Raw genomic sequence first — 21870 nt, 5'->3', positions numbered from 1 at the left:
CCTGTTTTAATATTTCATAACCTTCATTAAATTTTTGTCGATGTCACCGAACGTCAGTTCTTAAAAAGTACTTTTTTTGCTTTTTAGCAAGGAGATGTAACGTTTCTTATAAGTTTCAGAATCATATGCAATGTGGCGTATTGCATTATTGACAGAGTTATCCCCCTTTGTCTACCGAGCGCAAGCTAAGCCGCTCAGAAAACATATGCACTAACTATAATGAATACTAATTAGAATCTTATCTATATAGTAAAAAGTGTTCAAAAGAAAAAAAAAGAAATACATGTTCTCAGAATAAATCTGCATGAAATGAATTTTCCATGTACTCTTATGAACAATCAGAAAAACCATGTACTTGGTGATGCAAAATTGTTCAACACATCAATCGAAATATTTGCCCAAACTGCAACAGGAATGTTCAAGCAAAATGGAGATAATGCACACATCCTAATTTAAAAAAAAAAAAAAACATTTTTATTGAGCTCCCCCTCTCTCCCGATACAACAGAGAAATTCGCTAACAATGTTTTAAATTGTGCGCGCAATTCATCTTTTAAAAATGTCCATTTGATTGCCATGATGGATGTTCGTATGTTTTTGCGACTGTATGTAATGTGTTTAGCCAAACAGTCGCTGCATTGTTTACCAGGTGTTGGTCATTATGCGCCATTAAGGAACAGACACGTAAAACCCTCCCCAACACCCCAGAGCTGCTGGTACACCGTGTGGGACCCTCTATCAGATGTCAAGTCAGATCTCTGTCGGGTGAATAATTGAGCAGCTTTGTAAGACAGACTTTTCTTGTGATAAGGTAATGAGACGCTGAGGTATATAGATCATTTGTTGAACACTAGCCTTGACGAAGAAGGGTATCTTCAACACTCTAGATATCAATCATATAGCGTTAGTTGGACGGGATGCAATTTTCCACCTAATATGATTGCCTGGATTTACTCCTCTCAATAAAACGCTGATATTGTTCTAGAACTAGAAAGTAATTAAGATGTGAAATGAGGCACAATAGATGGAGAATTGGCATTCCTCCTACACGCTTAAAACTAGAGACAGAGAGACATTTTGTGTATTCAGGCACATCTTTTCCATCAAGTTAAGCGACAATACTCAGATAATGATTGTGTAAAGTTCATCCCCAAATAACCAATTCCAATCATGTTATCTGTCGAAAGCTCAATGAAAAAATATACGTGCCCCCTTTTTAAGATACATCTATGTTACCCTGTCCATTGTTACAAAAGAAGCATATTTCTTCTTATTAATTAAGACATCGTCATTGTTTCCCAGCAAATGAAAATGCATAAAAACAAAACGATAAAAATACTCAGTTATTATAAGATTCAAAGGGGAAAATTATCAGAAGAAATAGGAAGTCTCGCCGTAACAAACACAGCGGAACATCCGATATTGTTACTAGCAGATCATGAAATCGCACATCAAAGACGAACTGTCAATTCCGAGTCCGTTTCTGAAGAATTGAGCGTTAAACGTGCGTAAAACATGCGTTTTGAGGGAAATTTTGACGCCTTGTTTCACATACACAAGTCAACAGACAAACTGCTTTTACAGGTGCACCGCGAAAATATAGATAGATTTATTGATGCAGAAAGACCTATTGCTGCCTCCGATTTCAGGTGTATCATCCCTTCTATTGCTATTGCTTATAGCCTAACGTTATTTTGTTGTAAAGAAACGCGCGGATTCTTCTAAGTAATCTAATATTTTGTTTGTGACAACGTACATGTACACAATTTCGATGACAAATTTACCCAAATGAGTTTCCCTTTTCAAAAGAATATTTTAAAGAGTTGTCATAATGAAGACGTGGTGTTTTCTTTTGGCGTTCATGAGAGTTTTTCATCCTTTTCCAAAGATATGGTGATCTAGCACTCTTAACAAGGGTTCGTTTTTCTATCGGACTGTCGAGCTGTGAATTATCGCAGTGGGAAATAGATATCGAATGAACATTGCATTATAATGTCCCACACCTGTTTAAAACGAGTCTTTTAGACGTGATGGTATCGCATGAAACTTACGGTGAAAAAAAATGGGAAAAGATATTATTGAGTTGTTGTTTCCTTTTTTTTTTTAATTCATAGTTATATTTTAATTTCGGAAGTAATCCCTAAATAATTAAAATCTTATGAATCTAGCATGATTTTTCCCCACAAGTATTCAAATATTCACTATGATTTACTGTCACAGCTATATCATTTATTCCAAGTCTTGGTGAGTTTTGAGATCGGAACAGGCAGACCTACGGACAAAATTTCCTATCTTTCGGTCTCTCTTGTCATGCTTTTAAAGCAAAAACCTCTAGCATTGCTGTAAAACATAAATTGTGAATGTCATTCAGAAATAAACAAGGACTAAAACATATCATAACGATGTTTTAAAACTGTAAATGCTGATTTCATTCAATGCTTTAAATCAGACACCTTTATCAGATAAGTTGAGGGCACTATAAGTTAGCGAGGGTTTGGGTACTGACGAAGTCCAAGGTGGGTCAAGGAAAGTGTCGGAGGGGGGGGGGGGGGCTGAGAATCAGCAATTACTAAACCTTATTTCAACATGTAAATGATTGTAATTTTACCTTTATTTCATCTTTATAAGTCAAGGAAAAACTCAATCTGAAATATATTTTGTTTCGTGGGGGGGGGGGGGGGGGGGAGGGCTGAATTGGACAGATTATGCTATTCTCAGATTTATAAGGGATCAAAATTATCAAACATTTTATCTATTGGAATGTTGCTCTCTACTTTTGCTCTCATTATTTAAATAAAAGGTATTATTATATTATATGCAGGTAAACACTCTTGTATAATAATAATGTGATCGTGCATGCATTTCTGTCGGATGCCTGATTGCCTTTATGAATAGATTAATTTTTCCACATACGTGAGTGCTAAATTTTACCAAATATTTCCATACATGTATATGATTTGGGAATTTCAACTGATGCATGTAAATCCTGTAAATTTTAACCGATAACGGTTCAAGGACGCACAGGAAAAGGGAAGGTAGGAGCAGGGATAGGGATCTAGAGAATTGAAAATGAAAGGAAAAGGGAAGAAAGGGGGAGGAAATGGGGTTAGGAGAGAGAAGAGGTAAATGGACTCCATAAGGAGGAGAGAGAGGTGTAACTAGCCTGTCAACCCCAAATAGTGCGATATTGTTTGTTAAAAGGGAAAAAAATGTATTTTTATGTTTGTTTTCCCTCAATTCAAAATGAATGGCTTTCAGGAAAATTCTGGAAGAATTTCACTTGTTCATTTTTTTATGATAGTTGATGATAAGGGAAATGTAAATTAGTGACAACCAATGATAAAACATGATTTATTGTCAATTATCAGACCACACTGACATTTCTTATCCTCGTTGGTAAAAACCTAGTTTCCCTCCTTGTTTTTATGTTTTTAACAAGATCTTAGGATGTTCTCAACCCATGCAGAGGATTACAGGGTGTGACATCAAGGAGATAATTCTCGATTTTCACTAGGTCTCGCGAGATTAGTGGCTAGTGATCTAAATACAACGAGGAGAGGATTTCTGAAAATTGATGGCGGTCGTGTTTGGTGGGCGACACGTCTCATTTGTCCTTTAGTCCACTTGACCGCACCAAAGACATCCTGAAGTCTGTGACAGCTTGTTAATGCAGACCCCCTGAGTTACATGATCTTTTATTTTCTAGAAGTAGTTAGCTGTTCCCCCCCCCCAAATTAATGTTTTTAAAAAAGAATTACCGTAGGTTACTTTTTAAACTCCCAAAAATTTATGATATTCACGCCAGAATTATAATTATTCCGCAAAATTTAAACGTATAATGATTTCAAACGGTGTCCACGTCTAGACTGATCGAGCCTTAAAGAATTCACACATGTAAGGTGCACGTACACATAAATTAAACCCAATCAAGCTTCAGCATGTTATTCTTATTTAGTAAATTATTTTTGATAAAATTCTTTCCCAAATTGGCTCGATAGTAATCTATGTTTAAAGTTTACCATCAGAAATATTTGGACAGAGGACTTTAAACATTGAAAACAACTTTTAATTTATTTAACCTCTTATCGTTATCGATCTGGCCACAGTGTGCGAGACTGAGCACCCTAACCTCTGATATTCTGGGACTGCTTGTTGACCAGTAACATGATATCTAGAAAGTTTAATCACATAGTTGTCCAAATTAATGTCAAATTACACATATCTAGTCTGATGGCTTCTAATAAGTTTAGATCATTTTGATAATTTGGTCATCAAACGGTCGTAAAAAGAAAGGTTAGATTCGTGGTCAGGTCACATAGAAACATCACCTCTTGTGTCAGCTGTCGCCGAAATTTTATTTATTACTTCGTTTTCAATTTAAAGTCGTCTAAGAGGTACCAAATGCATGTTTATCCCCACCAAAAAGGAGGAACATCAAAGAAGACAAAACCGGTATCGTGTTACAAATAATCGGGGGGTTAAATCAATAATTATTCTGAGATAGTTTCATTTTATGTCCACGATTTTAAAAAAAACCCACACATATTATATTTTATACAAGCCACCATATCAAATTTCTTTGCTTGCTCTTTTTTATGTTGTGATGCGGAGACTTGTACTGGTCTGACATCACCTTTAACACAGCTAAAAAAAAGGGGGGGGTAGGGTAGAAAACACAGTTCTTTCGATAAAATGCGCATCCAATCACCAACCAATTAAATAAACTAGTACATGAAAACTGGACCAATCAGACATAATTATATAATTTTTATACCGGAATGACAGATTTTTTTTAAAATGTAAAACACATGTTCATGTTTCATTCTTTGTGCATTCGGAATTTGCTACTAGGACTTGTGTCCTTCCTAATGACTCTGTACCAGTAACATACCACCGCCAAACATTTTTTATTGCAGAAAACACAATATTGTATTAATTAACAACGTTTCTTTAATTAACATTTGGTATAAACATGTCCAGCACGCAATTAGATGCTGACGTGTTGATGTGTTTGTGATCGTAAAAGAATACGGTAAGTCCACTCCAAATGTCCACGTTTGATTTACACCTTGTTCTTGACCAATCCTAAATCACGGTGCTTTAAGATTTGTAACAAGGAAGAACAGTTATACTTTTGTTAATGTACAAATCTTCGCCGATTTTCAGAATTCCATGTTTCTACTTTTTTTCTCCAAAATTTCTAATTTACTGAAAACACATTTCTCACAAATTTTCATAGATGTACTTTTCATTGAATTTTACGCCTTTCGAATTATCTGAATTGATAATCATTATAATGAGAAATATTCGTAATTAATACCTTTAGTGCAAGTCACTAGCTTAAATTAAAGTTATCATTAGTAAAAGTTTGCAACCTCGCTCCTACGTACATGTATAGTACTGAAAAATACCTGACATACAATGTACGTCCGTACTTTTCTTCTGAAACAAAATTTGATCGATGATTCTGAAAAAGTACAAGTTGCTTTAAATGCCATTAAAATGAACATGGACGACCCAAACATCTCTAGAATTAAAACATATATCCTGAACAAGAGAAGAATATACTGTTTACAGATTGATTACAGATTCTGCATGGTAACAATAGAATTCAAAACAGGTTCCACACATTTTGCACATGGTAATCAAAAAGTTTCATGTGTGATCATTCGATGTCTCTTGATAATAATAGCCAAGATTTTAATGAAATTCTTGTTCCCTTACTCGTTCGTGTAATGCATAACAATATATCGATGTACAAAACTTTTTGGGAAATCAATCATATTTAACCATCGCTAAAAATATACTTGCACATATAAAACTTCAATTATAGAAATTGTGTACATATCGTACATTGTACGTGCATGCAAGATGCAAAGACTGGTCATTTGATCAACCTATTATGGTAAATCACAGTTCGCATATTTTTCCAAAATCATATGAGATTAACTGCTATTTCAACATGTAAACATATACATTAGCAGAACCTGTTTGCTGGTGGGTAGTCGAGAAATCATTTTAAAAGAGGTAGTAAAATTTCACTATTTACATTGCGTGGTGTAAGAATGAGAATGACTTAGCGTATAATTTAACATAGTATCGTGGAGCTCTTTAAAGTGCCGCCACATAATTACACTGATGTCCAAAGGTATGCAGTTTCTTGGTAAAGATTCATAATAGGACGACCATGAATATGCAATTTCCTAATTAGTGTCACAATGAACACAATTATGCCCCCCTTGGCTAGCCTAGCTTAATTGAATTTTGAAAAAATTATTTTGTATGTTCTCTTTACACGAGAATTACTGATGGTGTCGATCAACGGTCTCCAAGAATTGTCAGAATTTTAAGGATTACAAAAGAAAGTCAAACCACCCATTATCAGGGGTCATGTGACAGAATAACTCCGTTCTGACAAGGTAATAATTCCGCAGTCATATCAGACTTGCTTTTTTAAAATTTCTTTTGAATTCCAACAAGAATATTCTTCCTCGATTAAATTTTAGAAAAAAAATTCTCAAATTTTGATTTTTTTTTATCCATTCACTACAATGAACAGATCTGCGTTAATGTTGGCATAAACTGTTTAAAAAAGAATGAATGATAAATCACCCTCGCCGACAAACTGAAGAATTTCACAATTTTGTTTTTAAATTGCTCACAAATTCCACTTAAGTGATGAACGATTGTCAACATTCTTCATTTTAAGGCCATCGTTATTAATCCCTCTTATTTTAACCTTCATAATGCGAGAAAAGAGGAAACAATACTAGTTTTTGCTATGCATTAAAAATATTTTGCTTTTTCATCCTCCATTCACAGTGGATTATTTATACGACAATTTTGTCAACAGACTTCTTGTCACTTGTACTTCGTGCGTATCATTACCTTAGAAAATACTCAAAACATATTACGCAGAAATTAACCCTTTGATGGGAAATATCCAAAGCATTGAAATCTTGATAAAATCAAGTCGATGTTCATCCCATCCATTAAAATATTTTTTTTTAATATTTCAAACCCTTTACCGAGCCTAAATACTTTCTTTCTTACACCCTTATATCCCATGAAACATAACTAATCCGAGTATTCAATAAATATCAATTTAATTTTTCATTCATATACCGAGAACATATATATATACATCAACAAAATACTTGTGTAGTATAGTTTTAAAATAACCGTTTCGACTCGAAACAGTTGGTTATGGAACATATAAAAGATTTGGCACTTGGGGAATGATTACATGTAATTGGGAAGACAACATTGTACTTAGATCACTTAGAAGGAGACCGTTCGCCTACATTAGCTGGATCTTCAAAGAATGATTTAATATCACTTTGAAGTACATTCATATCACCACTTACTGAATTTTCCCAAACACTGCACACACAGACACACGCACTAGGAACGCCTGAGAAAAATATATTTATATTTTCTTTATGGTAACTTCATGTATACACATAATAACATCGGATCGATTTGTTTACTAAATTCTCTCTGAACTATTTGACCTTCGATTGAGATGAACATTGTTAATGTCGATCAATGTTTGTCAAACTTGTGTATGTGCATATTCTTTTGATGCCATGTCCTCTAACTCCATTGTGTAACTTCCTGACGTTGTAGAACTGACGTCATCGCGTTCATCAATGGTTGTCACACTTCCTTGAAGTACGCGTGTAACTGGGTTCCAATGGACCGATGGTTTTTGTTTGAATTTCCGGTCATGCAATGATGAATTATCAATGTCTTTTATGCTGCTATTATTTTGAGGTCTAGGGCAATAGTGTGGATTTTTTATAATGATATATTCTTGGTCTTCGCTGGCAGCCAGCGGACCAGAATGAATGTCATGAATGGGAATTGTCTGCTCACTGAGATGGCGCTTTAATCGGTGATTTGCATCCGGTTGGTATACAATCTTCAGAGACCTCGTGGAACCTATAAGATAAAATGAAATAATTAAACTATGATTAAAGACCAATTTTTAAAATTTTCTTATTCTATCTTATACGTATATCAAATTACATATTTTCTTTACAGTCCAATTCTTTAGACTACTTAATAGTTCCATTCTTTAAATTGAGTTCTCTACTTCTTTGGCAATTTGTTTCATACCTAGTTCTCTATGCTTATGAATCATACTGGGACCAGTTTGAACGTCACTCTCGCTTCCCCCTCTCCCGCTGTCAGATGTATTGGATTCCATTGAGGTTTCACTGTCATCGTCACATACCTTCTGAGGATTCTGTGAAACCTGCGTGAATGGATTCTGAATTTTAAAAAGTAACCAAAAATGAAGAAAAAATGAAATCTCAATTTTCAAACAGAAATTTTGATGGCATGCTGATATGATAGCTGTTTACATGGTACATCAACAATGAATGTTTTATTAGTTATTCACAATTTTACATGTAATTTGATATGTATCTACCGATTTAGGTTGAGATATGTTGCATATATCAGGGCGAAGTAATGAATTGGGATCCTTGGTCATGTGACCGTGACTAGAACGAGATGATGAGCCGCGTTGCATGCTGGCGATAGAGGGACTCTTGGATGCTATAGATGAACGAATTTGAGCGAACTGAGGTTGACTGGCGACAGAGGAACTTCGGGAAGATCTGGTGTAGTTTGAGGGAACAGGTGTTATTCTCTCTAAGATCTGAGTAAAAAGACAAGGTTAAAATGTAATAAAAATGTTAGAATACTCTATACATGCATATGATTGATGAAACAACTGTCTACAATGATGCGATTTGGAGTAACTGCACTAAGCTTCATAACTTGTTGTAAGGTGATTTTAAGTATTAATCAAAATAATAAAGTTTATTCAAATAAATTGGCCTTGTAAAATTGTAAAGTGAGATTTTTAATAATTTTTATGCATAAAAAATTCCTTAAGAGAAAATACCCGATTTTTTGTGATTGAGGAAATAAAATTGTTCAGTCGATACATATAACAAATTGAAAAATTTAATCTACAGAAATCTCTTAAATCCATTTCAATTTATGTTGATTTTCAAACATTGTAGCATGTGCTTAAAACAGTAATTAAATCACATGCTTAAATCCACTTTATGACAAATTGCTAGAATAAAAATTTTCTTTTGAATTAACCAACAGATTTCTCTTTCCATCAGGGTTTAGATAATGTGATGGAGGAATTTTTAAGATGTTTTAATTTCAATTATGCTAATGTCAACTCTCGCTTATGGTTACACATGTCGGTTCAAAGCTATGAAAAGCTCTCAGCAGTGAAGCTTTTCATTCAAAAGAAAAGAGGCGACTTAGAAAAGGAATCGTTATCAGTGACCACCATCGCGCGCCTTTGCTCAGCGATAGTCATGTCGCCTGTGAGAAAAAGCATTCGGGGTCAACACATATCTCACCCTAGCTCGTCGAGAGCACCCACAGACAAACTTGTAATCTCTCATTAAGCTTAATCTGTCACTTCAACATTTTATTGAAGTAGACACTTTTCCTTCTTCAAGTTCGTCAGCGTACACCCTCGAGTCCCTAACTGAACTCTTTATATCATTTTCAAGATCTTTCTTCAGTATGTTCAGGGCTAAATATCGCGAGATTTGTAAACTTAAGCTTGGGCTTGGCTAAGGCTTAAGCAATTTCATTTTTTATAGCAATTTGTGTTCTTACAGTGGCTGATTTTAGATAATAATGGGTTATAATTATTTTGGGAAACAAATGTTATAAAGAAAATTCTTGTGGTTGACACAACCGACAAAAGGTGCATGACTTTACACTAGTACTAATCAAGCTGAAATTGTTTTAAAAACAACAAAAATTGACAAATCCTCGTGTCTTATGTATCGAACTTTCATTTCAGAAGAAAAAAATTTGAATGTTATCAATATATTCCTTTTGTTCTGGAACCATAAGATCTGATTTCCAAATTTTGAATTTATTTGTTCACTATTATTATTTTTTTCAAACAAATATTTACAGAGCAAATTTTGCCCGCACCTTTCTGTATTCTCCTGGTTACCGAGGCTTTGTTACTACGTGTGAATCAAGCAAGTGTTCCCAAACCAGATATTTTGTTCTGGAACTGTATCAATAGTTTAAAATAGCTCCGTCATACCCTAAATTTGAAGCACCAAACTCATTCACAAATGTTTTTTTCGTTTCTTAACCAAAATTCTTTAACTATTAATGGAATATATATAAAGTTGGACATTATCATAGGTTGAAAGGTTTATTTTTTTTATCAAAGTTTTTATTCTTAAGTGTAAATAAAACGATTTTTTTCCAAACTTAAAAGGGAGGTCAAGATTTACATGTTAAATTTTGTTCCCAGCTATATTTCTTTTTAATTTCATTGGATTGTTGATGTACATAATTTAAGAGTTAATAGCATTGTCAATACCAAAAACGACAAAACAGCTTATTCATGTTTTTTATCCTCGTCCTCTGAATCAACACGGCGACATGGTACGCTTTATGCATCCACCCAAAGAAAGAACGGATTTGGCCTCTGTTTATCCTTGGGTCCCTCTGTTTGATTAGCTCTAGTGGGGGGTTTAAAGTTGGATAGAGCTCATTACAAAATATTACTGCATTTTCTCAAAACGAATTTAAAAACCTAATTCTGAAAGCTGAGTAAACTCCTGACGATATCGGAGTTTGTTCGGCAAAGGAAGAGTGAAGATTAGCGTTGTAAATAAATATGTAAAAAACTGATCCCTTGAATAGAAATCCCTCTAGTTCTCAGCCACTGAGAATTTAGCAATTATCTTGTAAGAAAACTGTAAATTGGATCTAAAGAAGAAAGAATGAAGTTATCAGATAATCTGAACACATCTACTCTCTCTCTCTCTTCTCTTATAATACCATTTGCGTTTATACTTGTACAATTGTAATACTTAGTGGTTAATTTACAAGAAAATTAAAGTAATAAAATATCTAATAATTTTTATTTTAGCAATTCTAGTTTTTAACAACGAAAAAAAATTGATAATCTGAACGATCTAGCTTTTAAATGTAGACTTTTCTCAAGATTTTTTACCATGTTTACGAGTACAGTTATAGCATTTAAAATAGCGTTATCGGGTCATCATTTGCACATTTTTGCCAAAAAACGATTGTTAGATGGTGAAAATCATTTAAATGATATGTTAAGTGCTGTAAAGATAATGTTGTCAAACAGGTACAGAAACACGTTTTATGTATTTTACTTGATTTTTTTTTATTCCTGAATTTGATTTTTCTGTAGAAATGAGATCTTGAAGTCTAATATCTGAAAGATCGTGGGTAGACAGAAGATTTTTTTTAAATGCATAAATAAACAAAACACAAACATCTGTTGTGCATACAGCTGCAAAACCTGTTCAAATCTCTTTAAAACACTTTTCTTAAGTCATAAAATGCAAACCAGTTTTAATACATTTATAACTTTTAAAATGCCAAATATTGACATATTATTTGTACAAGTGATTATTGCAAGGTAGCGGCATCTCGTTGGATTTTATTGTGTCGATCAGTAATTGTTTAATGTCACAAACAACAAAAACCGTCTACATACAAGAAATCCATAGCTGCCTACCGCTAGTTTGTATGAACAACTGTAAAATTTGTGCGTAGATATAAACTTGTTGATATTTCTCATTTTCATGCATGTATAGGTTTATTCCGAGCCTTTCTTTTTTTCTATTCAGTTATGCAATTTTTGTTTTAACATCAGTCGAATATTGAAACTTTTTCGCTGGTGGTCGTGAACTATGTCACTTTGTACATAGCTTTTGGGTTTCTTTTTTATTTGCCCGGTTTTAACATATTTGACAGGCCCTGTAAACATTCTCTATTGCTGGAGTCTCGCGTCTTGGTCTTTCAAAATGTGCAACAAAGTTTGATGGCGGCACACGACATGAGAAGAGAAGACACTTTATCATTTGTGTCAATGATCCGTGCATTTGTTATTGCAAACTGCGTGACTCCAGATGTATTCAGTCAGGCCAAATTATAGAAATCCTACAGTTTTATGAATTGTTTATTAATAATGATCATAAAAATATATTTATGATCTCCAAGTCATTTGTTTCGGTGTACCAAGCATGTCAGTTTTTCATCAAATAGTGCACCTGACATGCATGCAGTTTAAGTAAGCTTTTTTCGTATTCACCAACAGTCTCCAATCTATCAATTCCCCACCTAGATTCAAAGTAATATGTCATCTAATGATTTTGTATTTTTTGACAGAAGTCAAATATGCAGAGTAATGCTTAAATTTGAATATTTTCATTATAATGTTTAAGTTAATGTGCAGAATATAATTTTACCTCGGTTTTTGGTTGGAAAAAATTAATCAAAATTATACTTTTTTCATTATGGGAAGTATACATGTATATTATTTCATATATATGTAAAAAAAAAATTGTGTACGATGAAATGACCTAATTTTATATGTATTTTACATGGTAAAATACCTTCTCTATCTCTTCTTCGCTTTGGTTTGATTGTATGGAGTTTCTCTCCCCGAGCAGTTGGTCCTGTGAGGTATCTACAGATAAATCAATGGAAGCACTACCCCGCCCATCCTCACTGGGCACCACCCTGGGACACATGGTCCTAGTTGACCTATCAATAACGTCATACATTTTAATGTCATTGTGGAGTGTTTTTGGGGTGTTCTGGGCAGAACTGGGTTTACTTCTATCATGTCTCCTAATTAGGAAAATTACAAGAATAATGAATCCCCCGAGAACCACGGTTACACAAGAAATCACAACCGCAATCAGCATATAGGTGTCGCTGGATGGCTTCTCGCGAGGAGATGCGAGACCCAAGTGAGAAGTCACAATGATCACAAGTGTTTGGTTTTTGCTTCTCTTCGGGGTGCCTTGATCTTCTACAATTACCGTTAGGGTGTATCGATCGATGTCCTGTGGCGAAAGTTGCCTTGTCACATAAATATCGCCTTTGTCGGCATGAACACTAAAAATATCACTTCCAATAAAGGAATAACTTAGAGCAGAATTTTGGCCATAATCAATATCCAAAGCGCGGATCCTTCCAATAACGCTGTTTATCGGGATATCGTACAGAAAAGATATTGTATAATTAATATTATTGGGAAACAATATATCCGGGCCATTGTCATTAACATCCTCAATAAACACTGTCACATAGCAGGTGGAATTCCAAGAAACTGGTTCTCCTCCATCCGTCACAATTACTTGAAACTGATATCCATGAGGAACAGTCTCCCTATCTAAAGGCTCTTTGGAAAAAATAGACCCATTCTCTGCCACAAAAATAGGCAATAACTCAGAACTCGTCACTATAGAGTATTTTAAGTTTGCATTTGAACCCGTATCCTTATCATTGGCCTCCACTTGACCAATCAACGTCCTACCCGGTAAATTCTCTCGCACTGTAAATTTGTAAAGTGATTTTAGGAATTCTGGTTTATGGTCATTGTGGTCCAATATTATAAGATTTACATTAGCTACAGATGATAATTGTGGATCGCCCATGTCCGTCGCCACCACTTTAAAGTTAATTTCTTGTGTAGATTCTCTATCAATGATAAAGTTAGCAGAAACCTCCCCAGTCTCCGAATTTATCACAAAATCATACATCCCTATTTGATCCAGTGAGTACACTATTTTCGAATTATTTCCAATATCTGCATCAGATGCAGATACCTTCAGAACAGTTTCACCAAATCGGTTGTTCTCACGAACAGATCTTCTATAAATAGCTTCACTAAATTGAGGTGCATTATCGTTAACATCCAGGACATCAACAACGAAATATGAAGAAGAATTCAGAGCTGGGGTTCCAGCATCTGTACACACAACTTCTACCTCATATCTATCTTGAGTCTCACGATTAAGTGGCTTTGCTAAGTTCACTTTGTATTCATTTGTGGCAAGTTTCTGAAGCTCAAATTCAGGTATCTCAATCGAACATTTAACTACTCCATTCATCCCGGTATCATCATCGACGACTGCAACATGAGCTACGGCTACACCTTTGGTTGCTGACTCTAAAATTTTTGCAGAAGTTGGTGATGAAAACAGGTTTATGTTGATTTGGGGTGGATTATTTCTGGCATCGTTGACCTTCACATTAACTGTAGTTTGGGTTAACAAGGGTTGTTTCGCCATGTCAGTCGCATCAACAATGATTCTAAACACTTCATCAGGTTCATACTTTAGAGATTTTGTTAAGGTAAGATACCCATTTACAGGATCTATCTGAAACCTTTCAATGATGTCCTCTGATTGATAAGGACTTAGTTTATAGGCGACTTGTCCATTTGGTCCTATATCGTCGTCAGTAGCCGAGAGCTTAATGATTGTAGTTCCTGGGGGCATGTCCTCATCCACGGTAACGTTGTATACTTGATGGCTGAATTTTGGTCTGTTGTCGTTGGCATCAGTTACGTTCACATACAGAGTCTGTGTACCCGTCAGTTTGGGGGAACCCCCATCCACCGCTTGAAGCAGAATGGTGTAAAATGTCACCGATTCTCGGTCTAACGATCCATTGAGAATTAAAGCAAGTGTCGATCGGCCATAAGCGATTTTGGTAAATTTAATGCTGAATGGCGTGTCGTCTGGAATCAAATAATACTTCTGAATGGAATTTATACCGAGGTCATTATCAACGGCTCCATCTAGCGGAAATGACGTATCTTTATCGGATGCTTCTGAGACAGCAATAGTTCGTGTGGTTGAAAGAAACTTTGGAGGGTTATCATTTATATCTTGAATATCGACATATACAGTGATTTTTCTGAAAAAGGTCCCGACACCAGACTGTGCAATGATTTCTAATGGCAAGATACACGAATCAGCGTATTCACATTGTTCTAGAGATTCGCGATCCAGTTTCGAGGCCGTATATAAATCACTAGATGTAGATGAAATCCGGAAATAAGCCGAATATTGGTTTCCATGTGATAGAAAGCTGAATCGCATGCTCTGTTTTATTGTTTCGTCGTTAATAGCGTCCAAGAGACTCGTGTCATTGGCGACATTGCCGAGGTAGAAATCCGGTGGTTTCTCCTCCGGAAGTTTGTAATGCAGCTGCCCTTTCACCGTAGAAATGGAAACCAATATTCCAAGTGAGATTAGAAAGATTAAACTCATTTTGTCCGATAATGTTCATAAAATAACAAACGTGGTTGTGAATTCAAAGACATGTCCATCTTCGAACACTAATGCTTAACCACAAAATACACGCAGTCCACCCTGCATTTTGATTTCGCCCTATTTCCAGGTCGGCTGTACAGAAGTCAGTTCCATAAATCGCTCTACACTTTCATCTCTGAAAAGAAAAGAAAAAGCGAATAAATATTTGTTCAATACCTTACTCTTTCATTGGATAATTAAAATCTTTTACGAGAATACTTAAATGCTTGGACCTAAAAAATCCGTTCAAGGTGTCTTTTAATTTAAATTACATTAAAACGGTGTGTGCTTTATGAGAAATGAATTTATATTAATATTCGAAACGGGTACATTAAGGAGATTGAATTTCTTTTCGTCGTTTGATAAGCAAGGCTGGTTTTCGATAAATTGTCGGCAACGGAAATCTTTCGTTCACCAGACCAAGAGAATAGAGAAATAAAGGGTATCTAATACTGTACCTTGAATACAGCTGACATAAAAATAAACTTCAAATCATTAACACCAGCCTAAATCACTGAGTTTTTAATTATCGCCATAAGATTATAAAATTGGGGTTTCAATGCATTCAAACATTCGTGGGAGGACATTGAAATTTGAAATCAATTGATATTTAAGAAAGATTGAAAGTAATTATTCACCACTGTTTGAGTATCTGTATATCCGCTAAGTTATGTAATGTATGGCTTCTACAAAACAGCAGGTACAATTGGATTACAGCAAAAGGATCAATCCCCACTAGAAAATGTTGAATTTAAAGAAATAACCAATGATGTCTTAGAAAATAAAATTGAAAAAAAAATATCGAAATAACCGGTAATGAATTGAAAAATTAAAACAAAACCAAAAATAACTTACTTTGAATTGACACTTTTTTTTAACCTTCCACAAATATGCATCGTTCGCTGAATGGAAATCAGAAATTCTTTAAATGTGAATCCGAGTTGATAATGCAGTGGTCTTCCGTATATTGGTTCGGTAATTACTCGGTTCCTGAATAAACCTGTATTAGAAACAGGTAAGTCTTGTCAAATCCATCAATGTTGATACAACGCTTTAATCTGACAACAGTACCTATCCATATTACAACAAAACTTTCTATGTGTTCGACAAGAGATTTTTTTCACCTTTCCGCATTTGTTATGCAGAAACGCCCTCTTTTGTGTTTCGACACGCCCCCTCTGGCGTTTATTGCGATACCGATGTAAAAGTAATCAATGGAGATCTTCAGAAATATTTGTTATTTTTAGTGAATAAGGTATATTTGAATAGTCAGCGAACAAATATATGGTAATATTATTGTCATCTTCTATTTGATAGCGACTAATAATATTAAACAGTGTGAATAGTTCTATGCATATGAATGTGCTTTGTAAAAATGTGGCCTCTGTTTAGATACAATGGATCTCATCGATTGTCTAGGTCTACATGAAGAAAGTACATTTCCAATGAACCTGAAAAAAAGAGATTTTAAATTATTAACACTTGGCAATGGTGTCTTCGATTTGAAAATATGCCTATTTGTTTAAGACTGGAAAATAAGATTAAATACATGTGCCGAGTTTAATGCTTTATACACTGTATCTATCAATACATATAATTTTTACAGTGTACTGAGTTAATTCAATCACATCTTACTTTGATATGAAAACAGACCGTTGAATCTTGATAGATAATCCTTTATAACTGCACTAACTTACTAACTTGTCATTAAAACCAATACAAAAACAAAAACCCACATTCCTTTAAAGATTAACAAAATTAGAATTACAAATATTTTCTCTGACACCTCTTCATTTTAGCAATGAATGACAAATCGTACTCTATGACACAATAATAATTTCAAATCCCTAGATAATATACACAATAGGTAATAAATAAGTAATAATAACATATACGTAATCATTCTTTTCAAGGACTTTTGACCGTGCCCTAATCTCCCACCACTTTGTAAAAGACCACATTAAACAATGACGTAATGACTGGTACGCAAAATCCGCCATGTTAGGATAGATATGTAAGGAAGAGCTGTCCATCTTCCGTTTCATTAGTTTTCCCGTCTGGTATTCAAGACTTCTGCTAGTCTATCATGCAATAATTAGCTAATCATGCAAAACATAATATATGTTGTCTACATCGCTACAAACATTAACATGCACGTTCAATTAATGGCGGCTACGTTCTTTGGTCAAGCACAATATTCACATGTATACTTTGATGATTTAAAGCAGGCTTCCCCAATGAATAGTGTATATTTAGTAAGACATGTTCCAATGAAGTCAAGAATTTACCAGGGACAAAAACTTGGTACTTTGTCAGTGGCAATCTTCTGTCAACCAGAATTTTTGCTAAGGTCTAACAATTCGCCAGGGAATGGTGCGAGATAAGACACTTATCATGTATATGCGCTATGTAATTGTAATTAACACACACTAAGTGAGTAGTAAATAATCTAGATTGATGCACTTATAAGCGACATGTCGTAATGAGATCCAGAATAATTGAAGGCATGCATGGTAAGGGACAGTGATAGATGGTAAAACGATGATCCAATGGTCTTATCCATGTTTATCTTTGTTACGACTCTCAGAATTTCAATTAATCAATTTCTTGAGACCAACATGCACATTTCTTTCAAAACAAAGCATTATCAATAGTGAACGTTCCTTTTACTGTTTTTTGTAAACAAACACTTTTCGGAATAGAAAATTTCAAGCATACAATTTTTCAAGGTTTAACGCACAAAACCACCACAAAGTGGTATTCTGAAGACTGAATGTGAAATTGTGATAATGCACTTATCATTGGCTTTTGCTACTCGTATAGAATTTCACGCGAGGGAAATTAAGGATAATTCAATCCTTGCTGATGAGCAATGCCATGCCTCTTTGACCTGGTCAAGTAGATTGAGTTTTTGAAGTCTACCGACAACAAACGAAATATTGTAACATGTACATAATACGTGTTACGTTATGTTAATTCTATATGGACCAGAGGCCATATTAATGAGTTCATATTGCTGAAGATTTATCCTGAAGAGCACGTGTACATGTACACTTATAGGTAACATCTTGACTTTGTTGTTCCTAAACTAAATGAAGAAAAAACAGCGTGAGGAAAATCTAGCAGTTTTGTGACAAAATTGAATTGAAACAGCTGCCAGTTGGTCAGTTTAAGAATTTACAGTGTTTTTCAAAACTCTCAGGGATTGCATTCTTTTTATACAAGTTAATCATTGTTCTTGCATTGTGATTTTATAACCATGTTACATAATTGAGACTTAGAAATTTGATCACCAATGTAGTCTATGAAATTTGAAAGATCTAGCAAAGTGACGTCCACAAAACAGAAGGCAGTAAATCTTTTCAATTAGGTGCGAATATTCATTTTCTGGTTTTAAGCAGTCGTAAAATTAGCCATGATATCCATTTAGTTACTATCAAAGACACCCGAGAAGGCTATTAGGTCGTAAAATCATGGAAACCGAAGAGATCTAGCAGTGATAGAAACGAGGTCCATAGACATGTGACCACGAGGGGGCACCTACTGATTAAAATCCCATTTTAAAATTTTAATGGACCGGTATTATCGGATTTTTTCATATGCATTTTTTTCTTTTCTGTTTTATTCGGAAGCGCCACTTAAAAAAAAATTCATCGATATGATTTAGTGTTGCCCTGCTACTCTTGAAAAGTTTTTATATTTAATTTCTATATCTTCCCATGTAAAAAAAAAGAAAAAAGAAAAAGAAAGATCTTCTAGCTATTGTTGCCTTATCCTAGCTCTGGGGTGATGAATTGAACAAACTTGAATCTAAACTACCTGAGGATGCAGCATTGCTTACGTATTAATATTGCTCATCATAGCCATGCTGTTCTTGAGAATATTTTTGAATACAGTAATGTTTCCTTTATATTCCCATGTAAAATTTGTGATTTAGCCCCGCTATTCTTGAGAAGATGATGTTTCCCCCCAAAAATCTAGCTTTTTCCATTTAAACTTTGATGTCCTGTAATGGTACACCCTACCCGGAGGGGGGAGGTTTAAGATTTGAACAGTCTGAATGCTAAATTTACACTACCTGAGAATGCTTGCATATTAGTATAATAATCAGGGCCCTGCTGTTCTTGAATGAAGATTTTAAAGATGTTTTTCTATGTTTTCCCATTAAAAAAAATCCTATTGTGGTCCAACCTACCCCGGGGGGTGGGGGGGGGGAGGGGGGCAAAAATCGAACTACACTATGTTAGGAACCTTTCACATAAATTTCATTTTTTTCTGGTCCATTGATTCTTGAGAAGAAGATTTTTAAAAACAAAATGCACACAAGTGTTGCCTAAAATTCTTAGTTATCTCCCTTTTCCACTTCCTAGGATGTTTGTGGTAAGTTTGGTCGAAATTGGTTCAGTAGTTCTAGAGCAGAAGTCAAAAATGTAAAAGGTCAGGTGATCTGAAAAAAAAGTAATATTGAAGATACTAGAAAATATTTCAGTTATAGAATTCTTTATGGGAAATGTTCCATGGTTATATTTATACTTCATGTGCAGCCACAAGGAACTTGTTTTATACCGATCCATCACCGGGTCTTTGGTTTACGGACAAGTTCGTTAAATGTAAACTGACAACCCTACATCGTGATGTATTGAAAAGCAGACGATATTTAGTGGAGGTCTTACGTAGACACATCTTTTCGGAGTTCTGTACGAAAAGTTAACAAACACCTGCAGACAAGATGCTAACGTTTTTTTATCAGGATGATCATGGTTTATCTAATTTATTTTACTTTAATTAAAATCAAAACATGTGAATTGAATTTACCTACCTGTTAGTTGTACAGTGTGAGTATTATTGCATAAAATAGCTTGCAGATTATGAATTCAGACATTCTAAGTTCCAGATATAGATTTAAGAGATGTTTCTAAAATATTTTTTCATTAAGCAACTGATGCATGTCAACTTGTCAAGGGTATGTATGAAAGCCACCTGCTTGATCTGAGAGTGCAGACCGTTAATTAGCCTAATAAAGAGGGAAAATATCGGGAAAAGAACTTTCTTTTTTTGTCCTTTCTGATAGATTTTATTTTATCAATTAAAATTCAGACGGAAATTTGACTACTCTAAGATTTGAATTCCGGTAGTTAAACAATGTAGTACTGATTTCAATTTTTATTTTTCTTTATGTTTAGTCAGCATCTTTTTTTAGTTCCGCTTGTGAAATAAATAAAGCCACTAAATTCCATTCATGTTTTCAATTTCTCAGAAGGAAAGCTATCAATAATCTAAATCTTATCTCAGCTGTTTTAATGTATTCAAACTCTTTTTAAATGTAAACTACCCTGCACATACTGTTCGTGTAGACCTAATTATAAAATCAAATATTTTGTCATTTAGCTTATCTTTTCAATATATTACTTCGCACAATTTATTTTACATTGATTACGTCCTTTAGGAATGGACAGAATTGCAAAAAATGAAAGATCAAACTTGCTCGTTTACTTAATTAAGCAACATTTAAAACTAGGTCCATTGTTATCTGGCACGTTTGACAACTGAATGCAGTTGCCAAATATTTATGTGCATGGGAAAAGTCCCAATATACCTGGAAGTCTGAAAAGATGAAAGTCGGTTAATGACAATGGGAATGTCATTCAAGTGTTTACTGGTCTGAATTCTGTTGTTTTTAATGCTTATCTTGGTCTCACATTGTTGTGTCATTAATGGCTTTCAAAACCATTGGACCATAGGTCTTAGCCTGTGCCTACATTTGTTACATCATCTCCTATCTTCACCTTAACAAGCGTCATGCGTGCAAAAATTAGAAAAGGGTCAACTTCGTATAGGAAATGAGATTGATCTAACAATGCATTATTCTAAAGCTTGTAATTTTGAAATTTATTAGCATGTTGTAAACTGAATAATGGGTTTTTGATGGAAAGATATGATAGTGCATCTAGTAAGGCCTTTGAGAATATAATTTTATGAAACTGATTCCATTTAGGTTACAGTTAAATATGTATTTGTTGTCTATATTCTTTCAAATTTAAAAACGAAGATTACTCTGAATAATGAATTATACTGGCAAAAATTATGTCACTTTGAACATGCTTGGAACAGAGACATTTTTCTCTGGAATTAATTACATGGCCATTGAATAAAAAAGTATGGTCAAGAAAAACGTGATCACTGAAAAAAATAATTTTGAGAATCAACTCGAACAAATAACATGTCTGGTTTTGTAATTCCAAATTCAGCCCAAACTCTAATTAATTACAATTTTCACGCACCAGGAAGCTTTTTTCTTTCAATAGGATTTTTCTTCTCCAGACCAGATTGGTCAGTAAATGAGAAAACAGGGAACAATACACGACCGTTGGTTATTGCTGAAAATTAATCAATTTTGCAGTCTTGTCCTTATTAAATGTAATTCATTTATCCTGAAATGAATGACAGGACAGGTTTTGGCTTCAATGCACGTGTGGTCAGATAAAAGATCGAATATCGTATAGTATCCACTGTTGATGATTCTTATATGAGTTTTACTAGATATATACATGTATATATGTACTTTGAATTGTGTTTATATTAAGAAAGGTTTATTTACAAGTACATAATAAATTGCATGAGCATACATGTACATCGTCGTAATACATGTCGGGAGGGGGGGGGGTGTATTTTATGCACATGCAGTTGGTTAAATATTTTTCTTACGATAT

General features: G+C 34.4%; 1 protein-coding gene across 2 annotated transcripts; it reads right to left on the bottom strand.

Annotated features, from left to right (window-relative positions):
* Positions 1-7127: 7127 nt before the first annotated feature.
* On the bottom strand, positions 7128-16253 carry LOC133173160 (protocadherin beta-13-like). Of its 2 annotated transcripts, none has more exons than XM_061308102.1 (5): positions 16016-16253; positions 12446-15296; positions 8437-8667; positions 8121-8259; positions 7128-7943 (listed from the first exon to the last, which is right to left on the bottom strand). In XM_061308102.1, exons 2-5 carry the CDS (start codon positions 15116-15118, stop codon positions 7555-7557), a joined length of 3432 nt encoding a protein of 1143 aa, XP_061164086.1. In that variant the 5' UTR covers positions 15119-15296; positions 16016-16253; the 3' UTR covers positions 7128-7554. The 2 variants fall into 2 exon arrangements, with proteins under 2 accessions (XP_061164086.1, XP_061164085.1); XM_061308101.1 differs by lacking the exon at positions 16016-16253 and adding an exon at positions 15799-15886.
* Between the last annotated feature and the right edge of the window lie 5617 nt (positions 16254-21870).

Source organism: Saccostrea echinata, unplaced genomic scaffold (genome assembly GCF_033153115.1).
Source record: "Saccostrea echinata isolate AGI-Se365-2 ecotype Australia unplaced genomic scaffold, CSIRO_AGI_Sech_v1 ptg000056l, whole genome shotgun sequence".
NCBI lineage: Eukaryota > Metazoa > Mollusca > Bivalvia > Ostreida > Ostreidae > Saccostrea > Saccostrea echinata.
Note: the sequence above shows the minus strand (reverse complement) of the source record. Positions and strands in the feature narration are given on the sequence as shown.

What these genes read in the sequence shown, in the direction of transcription:
- LOC133173160 (XM_061308102.1), bottom strand. Translation starts at nt 15,118, where the DNA reads ATGAGTTTAATCTTTCTAATCTCACTTGGAATATTGGTTTCCATTTCT. An exon ending in GCGAAGAAGAGATAGAGAAG is followed by an intron (nt 8,668 to 12,445) that starts GTATTTTACCAT and finishes CTTTTTACTCAG; the next exon opens with ATCTTAGAGAGAATAACACC. An exon ending in ACATATCTCAACCTAAATCG is followed by an intron (nt 8,260 to 8,436) that starts GTAGATACATAT and finishes CCATTCACGCAG; the next exon opens with GTTTCACAGAATCCTCAGAA.